Source organism: Quercus lobata, chromosome 3, assembly GCF_001633185.2.
Source record: "Quercus lobata isolate SW786 chromosome 3, ValleyOak3.0 Primary Assembly, whole genome shotgun sequence".
NCBI classification, from domain to species: Eukaryota; Viridiplantae; Streptophyta; class Magnoliopsida; order Fagales; family Fagaceae; genus Quercus; species Quercus lobata.
In genome coordinates this window covers 35055886-35064158 of record NC_044906.1, presented here as the reverse complement: position 1 = coordinate 35064158, position 8273 = coordinate 35055886, and the positions used below count along the sequence as shown (strand labels likewise).

General features: G+C 34.7%; 2 protein-coding genes across 2 annotated transcripts; one reads left to right on the top strand and one right to left on the bottom strand.

The window, feature by feature from the left end:
• Positions 1 to 341: 341 nt before the first annotated feature.
• LOC115982647 (plasmodesmata-located protein 6-like) lies at positions 342 to 3367 on the top strand. Its single transcript, XM_031105300.1, has 3 exons — positions 342 to 1312; positions 2570 to 2695; positions 2819 to 3367. The coding sequence occupies exons 1-3, from the start codon at positions 553 to 555 to the stop codon at positions 2830 to 2832; spliced, it is 900 nt and encodes a 299-aa protein (XP_030961160.1). The 5' UTR covers positions 342 to 552; the 3' UTR covers positions 2833 to 3367.
• A 3408-nt stretch (positions 3368 to 6775) lies between these two features.
• Positions 6776 to 7441, bottom strand: LOC115980810 (homoserine kinase-like). Its single transcript, XM_031103022.1, has 2 exons — positions 7417 to 7441; positions 6776 to 7233 (listed from the first exon to the last, which is right to left on the bottom strand). Exons 1-2 carry the CDS (start codon positions 7439 to 7441, stop codon positions 6776 to 6778), a joined length of 483 nt encoding a protein of 160 aa, XP_030958882.1.
• Between the last annotated feature and the right edge of the window lie 832 nt (positions 7442 to 8273).

Here is an 8273-nt window from a genome sequence, read left to right as displayed (position 1 = left end):
TGAAACCAAATTGTATATATGAAGGTATCCATAATAATAAATCTTAATTACTGTAGATTGTGGACCTAACTTTTTTTTTTTTTTTTTTGGCTGCAAAGGAGTAATAAAATAGTTAACAAATGGTCTAAAAGTTTTGGTTTAAAAAATATTTTTTAAAATTCCTATATATAAAAAATTAATTAATTTTTTGACATTCTTTATATTTATGTTAAGAGTAATATCAATTTTAAAAAAATTATTTATTAACTATTACTCTAAACTCACATGTTAACAGGACCCACAAAATAATTATATACGCTCGCTCTTGTTCCATATATCAAGTTTCTCAGTGCCTTCATTCTCAAAAAAAAAAAAAAAAAGTTTCTCAGTGCCTTACGTAAATTCTCCTCAAAGCAATCAACCATACTCTTTGCCAGAGGCCAAAAGCTCTCTCATTTCATCTCTCACTCACTCACAATCACACACACTACTCATACCTCTCCTTCTTCAACAACCTCTCCAAATTCTCTCTCTTTTTCTCTCTCTCTCTCTATCTCTCAGACACACACAAACATGTCTGTGACTAATAACAGAGCTCTATCTTTCTCTTCTCTCTGCGTTTTCCTTATCACAATCTCATCAACTCTCACAACCCCATCAAACTCCGCCACAGAGTCCTTCGTCTTCGGCGGTTGTTCTCAGCTGAAGTACACACCAGGCTCACCTTATGAAAACAACGTCAACTCGCTACTCACCTCCCTGGTCAACTCAGCCATGTACAACACCTACAACAACTACACCACCTCCACCCCAAACTCCAACACACAAGACACCCTCTACGGCCTCTACCAATGCCGCGGCGACCTCCAAAACAACGAGTGCTCTCACTGCATATCTATCGCAGTGGGCCAAATCGGCACCCTCTGTGTCGACTCGCTCGGCGGCGCGTTACAACTCGAAGGTTGTCTGGTAAAATACGACAACACGAACTTCATAGGTGTGGAAGACAAGACTGAGGTTGTCAAGAAATGTGGACCGTCGTTTGGGTATGACTCTGATGCGTTGACTCGGAGAGATGCTGTGCTGGCGTATTTAGGGACCGGTGATGGTGGGGCCTACAAGAGCTACAGGACTAGTACCTCTGGGGCTGTACAGGGTGTGGCGCAGTGTGTTGGGGATTTGAGTCCGAGCGAGTGTCAGGATTGTCTTTCGGACGCGATCGGACGGCTGAGGACAGAGTGTGGGGCCACCGCGTGGGGCGATGTGTACTTGGCCAAGTGTTACGTGCGCTACATGACAGGTGGCGTTCGCTCGCGCGCCACCGGAGGACAGGGTAAGCGGTTTCGCCACCACCACGGATGGTGGTTTCTCATTTTTGGGTTTTTGGTTCTTTAGTTAATTAGCCTAATAAATTATGGTTTTTGAGTATATTGATTTTACTAGAGACCCTTTTGGATAATTTCTCAATTTACTTTTTACTTTTCACTTCATGGAAATGTAAATTACTGCGTGGTGAATTATGAGTTTGCATGGTGATTTGGGTAAGTTCCACAAATCATTCTAAAAAAAGAAAAAAAAGAAAATTATTGGTTTGTGTGTTATGACTTTGAGTAATGAGTGAGGGAGATTGGAAGTGGAAGGAGTTGTTTTTGTATGAAATTGAGTTTTTTAATTTTGAAGTACTAATGTAATGATATTAGATTAGTGCATATTTGCTTTGTGATACTCATTTGACATTTGACATTTCCTTTACTTAAGGAGTGATTGACGGGATTTAGGCAAAAATTCAGTAAGGTCGCTAAATTATTGTTCCGAATATGTTGATTCTTGGGGCGGATATAATTTTGCTGTTGTGGCTCGGAACAATTGAGCACTTTGTGTCTTATCGCATAAAGAATCCTAAAAACGAGTTCTTACGGACATGTTTGTGTTTGAAGTTTCAAATATTCTTGTGCCAAATATTAATATGATGATTATATACTCTCTTTTTGTTTTGCTCTTTCCATGTTATGAAATACAGTGAAAAGGCGAACCTAAATGAGACTTGGGTTTAGTTTATGATTTTGTTCAAACATCTTATGTTTGACTGGTTGGTTTTTGAGAAGAGATTAACATTGCCAAAGTGACTAGACTTTCTTGTATATAAGTATGAAAAAGAAAGGCTTTCTGGAAAGCACTTAATTCTAAATTTTTATGCCGCGAGAGATAGGCCCCACTAAGGAACTAAGATAGAATCCGATGCTGATGGTTTTGATATCGGTCCCAAATCTATGTGTTGTTCTTCTACATGGTTGAAACTTTATGGGGTTCAAAATTTAAAAACCAACATTTCCAACTTAATGGGGGAATTGATACACAATCTCGAAGTCAATGCATTATTTTCCTTGAGTGAAAAATGAAGTAAAGTTGTTAAGGGAATGGGACACACGAGAAATTTTCGATCCCACAAGTAATGATGCTAATTTCAACACCATCCCAAATTAGTATAATGATAAGTGATTTTTATGGTTGGTAACTATACCATTAGTTGTGAATATGGACAATGTGAGATGCGTTCTAATTATTTGATGTTGTTGATCAATTCGTGTAGATGATACTAATAACAATGATGATGAGATTGAGAAGACTCTTGCAATAATAATTGGACTCATAGCAGCGGTCGCATTGATCATAGTATTCATTTCCTTCTTAAACAAACTGTGCGACGATGGAAAAGGTATTATAATCATTCTTCATCTCTCTTTTCTGCCTTTTGTGCTTTTTCTTTATTCGAAAATTTGTTCTTTCTATTACATTACATTGAAAATCTCAACACCCTTTTGTTGTATTTCTTTTGCAGGTGGTAATAAATAAGTTACAATTTGGGGATAATTCTGAATTGCTACTATCACCACCATCCTTTGTTTCCTCCGGTAAATAATTTGGCTTTCGGTGGCTCCTTTAGAGTCTTTTACCTATTTCAATTTTATTTTAGTCATGGTCCCTACCTTTTTGAAGTTTCTCTGGTATTTCCTCTAAAGATTAAAAGAATACTCGAGAGGGTAGATAGAAAGATGTGTATGAGAAAAGGTACCTTGAAACAAGTGAAAAAGAAAAGTTGCAATAAGAAGAAAAAGCTCAAAGATTCGACACTCCCCACCACCACTTATTGTTAGTCTTATAGCTGCGTTAGCTTTTCTGCTAATGTGTATAAAATGATGGTTTATGAACGCTTTAGCGAAAAGTGCATTTGTTGATGCTACAGTTAGTGCCTCTGTTGGGTACTGTTAGAGTGCTTTAGCTTTGTTTTCGTCCTTAAAGTTAGATTTTGACAGATTTGTTCATTCTCTTTTCAATTCAATGTTCAGTTTGTTTTATATTTACAGTCTAATGGTATTGTTTGTGTCTATTTGGCTTTCCATTTGTGTGGTTCATATCAACTGAGTTTGTTTTTCATTTGAAGCACAAAACAATTGGATGATGTTTTGGTACATGAGTGGACCCTAAGTCTTGGGTCCTTCCCTATCTCCAATCTTTTTGCCCAGGTTTTGGTCTCAGATATGATAAATAGGCATGCTCTGAGGCTTACTCTTTTGCATTTATAATACTTCTTTATTTAGGGGGAAAAAATAAATGAGACTGAAAAATAAATTCTAGGAAAGTGAGGGGAAAATATAATTCTCCAGCAATGCATATGGTTTTTTTTTTTTCCCCCAAATGTAGCAAAAAAATGGTTTTGTTTTTTATCAAGCTATTTTTTCATAAACAATATCTCATTTTCCTTGTATGAAATTCTTATGAAACTATCATGCTGCACTTAAGTCAGATTAGCTAAAGGTACTACTTGGTAGCTTGATTATGTTGCTGCATTTTTTTTTTTTTTTTGCTAGCCTAAATTTTCACTTCTATAAGATTACAATAAGTTTACTTTTTCATTCATAATTGCTAATATGGTTGTTTTAATTAGCTTATAATAAAAGTGGTATCGGTGATGGACATTAAACTCATATAAAAGTGATGTTATTCCAATTATAACTATAGCTTACACAAATTTTTTTTTAGGGGGAAGCTTACACAAACTTAGAAAAGTGATGAAAATTGTTGTGTCCAAGCTCTAAGGTTGGTCATAAGATTATTTTACGGGCAAGCAAATCAATCTTACTTTCCGTGTGCGATTGTATCTGCCAACTCATGTTTGACCAAAGGCTTCTTTTGTCTAAGAACAACGTTTTTGAATATTCACTAGTATATAGAGACGTCTAATGATGATGGTTCCCACAATAATTAGAACAATACTCTATCTAGTACTATCATTATATGCTTACATTACCGACGACTACTTAGTATTTAAAAGCGAAAATTAAGATGGATTTAGCAGTCAATAATTAAGACAATATGATATTGGTGATTTGGTGTCCCTCCTAGAATCTTCTCTCTCATCCATTATCCATTGCTTTTGGTTTTGCTTTCTAATTTATCAATTTCTTTTCTCTCCCAATTCACTGCTTTGTATCACGCACCATTGCTATAATCCCCTATCATCAGCCTGCTGCAAAGAAGAATAATTATAAATAAAAAAATATTTTCTCAATCATGATTTTGAAGTCTCTAGAATGTGTTTGTGTGTGTTTTTATTAGTACCCCGTGTATGATGAAACTATTATATAAGAATTCACGATTGATGTGGCTAATGTACTCAAAAGCCCCATATAGTTTATGATTGACCAAGCAACTAAAGAGTAGAAATTAATTATGATCAACCTTTAACAAATGGATCATAAAGAAGTGATAACAGGATTGACAAATCGAACGGGGCAGATTGATAATAGAATTTATATATAAACCAGGGGATCTTCCTTGCGTAAAATTTCCTTCTCTTCCCATCTATGTGTGTCAAATTTTTATAGGAGTTTGAGGGTCAATACTTCAATCATTAATGTTTCTAAGTTTCTAACCATTTTTCACCAAAAAGAAAAATAAGTTCAATCATCAATGTGCACGTTTACCATAATTAATTAATTCAAAGATAAGTCCCACAATTTTTACTTTTAGACGATTAGGCTTTGAGGAGGAGATTTAAGGATAAGTCCCACAAATTTTCCTTTATTTAAAAAAAAAAATTGATGGGACATCGTTCCACTTTTGAAAGTAATATGGTTCTAGAAGTTCACTACTTCACCTGCCTTTGTAACTCTTCCAAATACAATTGGATTCAATAACATTGAAATGATGGCTTAAGCTTTCAAATTTGCTTATGAAATTCAAAATAAGTAATAATTGGATGGTAAGGCCGGCAATTTGTATTCCCAGGTCAGATTTGAATTGTGTTGAGTCATGAGTATTCAGTTATATGGGTTGACTCGAACCCGACCTGTTGAGTAAACGTATTAAGAATCCTCAACCCTAATACGACCTATAAATATTTCTTAAAAAAAAAAAAAAACTTTTTAATGGTAAAAGTACGGTAGATAATGGTAAAAGTTAGTTGAAATCATACAGTGAAACCCATGAATTGTATTAAAAAGTGCAGTGGAACCCATGAACAATAGCAAAAATAAGTTCAATAGTAAAATAAGTTGACTTTTTAATTTTTGCCAAACACACACTAAAATGATAGAATTATATATCCAAATGTGATTCTATCCTTCCTTACTCGGAATCTCATTTTAGATGATTCAATTGCATTTCTGATGCTCTTTCATTCTTTCTTAATATTTCATAAAATTGAATGTATGTTTTTCATAAGAAAGGGGATTTATTTTTTGTTAATTTTTTTCTTTAGTAGTTGGAGAATTGATAGTGATGTGCTCACAGGCTTGTATATATCTTCAGCGATTAAAGAGGTTATATTATCCACGTAGCAAAATATGGTAAATAGTAATACAATCACAAAAAATAAAAATTGTTTTACTTTTAGTATGTAAAGTTTCTTGATCCGTCTAATTGCGAAACTCATGGACAGAGCTATATATGGACTAGAAGGACAATGGTCTCCCCTAAATTTTTTTTTTTTTTGAGAAAATATTATTATATTAATGAGTACAAATTTTAGCAATTTTGTTCAATAAAATTATATTTTGCTCCCTTAACAATGCTATCAATTCTTTTAAGAGTAATGTTATAGTTACAAACTTTTTAACAACGTTTTTACAAATTATTAAGGTAGTAAATTCTTACTAGTTCGCTCATTTGCATCACTTTTTACTTACTAATAACCACTCATCACATTAGCAATTTGTAAAAATTTTGTAGTTTTAGCATTTTCTACCTTTTAAAGGCCATAAAAAATTAATAGATTAAATCTTAAACAAAATATACAAACCCCAAAAAATTAGCCCAACAACAAAAATGACCAATAATAAAACTAAAAAAAAAAAAATTAAGTCCAATCGACCTATTTTACCCAAAATAAACAACTTGGTTCTTTAAATAGTTTTAAACAAAAATCCTTAGTGGTAAAACAATAAAGCCAAAGGCCAAAGTCATTGCACACGACTAGGGGTGGCAAATGGGTGGGTTTGGGTGGGTTTGAGGTAGACATAATTGGGTTGGGTACATAAAACTCATTTACCCATTAAAACTCATTTAACTAATTACTTCTAACCCAAATCCAACCCAACCTAATTATTATGGGTAAAACCCAACCCACCCAATTACCCAATTATCAAAATTACCAAAATACTACTAAAGTTCAGTTCCTATCAGGCAATTCAATTTATAATTTTTTTTTTTTTAAAAAAAAAAGGAGAATTCAACAAAAGAATCCAAATTTTCTTTTTCTCTCTATTCCTTTCCCAGTTCACTTTCCTACATTTTCTCAGCAACTAAACACAGAGTACAGTCTCAAATTTCCCGCCGGGCCAACATTATCAGCATGATAACCCGAAACCTTCTCCTCCGATTTCAATCTCGCTAGTACGAGCTCCTCAGAGCCAAGTTTCCCACCAAAAATCTCGTTGATGGCGACTATGCCGGTGGCGACGCTAGTGGCACTGGATCCAAGTCCGGAACCTAAAGGAAGGCCTTTGTGGAGAGAGAGGGAAAGGCCGATGGATCGGATTCTGAGCATCTTCATTACCTCGATGGCGGCAATGCCAGCACAATTCCAAAGAGGGTTACGGTTGAGCTTGGAGCAAGGGTTGCCGGAGATATAGGAGATGGAGATCTGGCCAAGGTGGACGGAGGAGTCGACAGAGAGGGAGACGGAGTCGCCAAGGCCATCAACGGCATAACCGAGGAAGTCGAAGCTGACAAAGATGTAAGCTACATATTTCTCTATGTTTAGTTGGTGAGAAAATGTAGGAAACCCTGAAACATCTGAGACTCTGAGGGCTAGGTTTCTTTTCTTTTCTTTTTTTCTTTTATCTTTTTTTTTGTGGGAAGTGCTGGGTTGAATTTGGGTGTATTGTTTTTTGGTTAAATGGGGTTCAATGGGTTTTTAGTTAAAACCATAATTACTGGGTCCAATTTGGTTGATGCCCATTTAACCCAACTAATAATTAGGTGGGTTTGGATTTAATTAGAGTTGGTGGATATAAATGGGCAAATGAATTTGAGCTTATTTTGCCACCCCTGCACACAACGAGCAACAGAGCTAGCCCCTAACTCTAAGTCTTGACTCGACTCTCACGAAACAACTTACACAACCTTTAATAAAATCAAAAATAAAAATAAAAGCATAGGTCAGGTGGAATAATCCAGGGATTTGGATCCTTCAGTTTTTTGTTATTTCTCTCGCGTCAAGTCCTAGGAAACTTCTTGACCAATTTCATTGGGCATTATTTATCAAATCGATTTCGTTATTTTTGGGTAAATGTGGCATTGTTTTAACCAAGACCATCATTATCATCGATATCTCCCAAAAATGGTACATATTACAGCATCATTAGCCAAAAACACAGTTACATCCATCCAGGGTACGTAAAGGTATATTGAATTACAAAATCTTCCTCGTGGAAGATTCCTCACCAATTTCCTCCTGTCTTCTATAAAATTGTTGTCTATCCCTAAATCTTAGAATTGATTTGACGTTGATTTCATTGAAACATTGTGTATTCTATCACTACTTAACGAGCTTAATTAATCCCATCAAAAAAAAAAAAAAAAGAGCTTAATTAATAATTATATATAAAACATAATTATTTAAGAGGGTTAAATAAAACAAACAAACAAACAAACCTAACATACATGTATTTAGATTCTAAATTTGTTCACTAGTGCTAAACAATATTCCAGAAGTACAAACTTATATATTTCTAATACCACTGGGCCAAGACCTCTAATAACTTTAAAAAAAAGAAAAAAAAAAGGTTCTT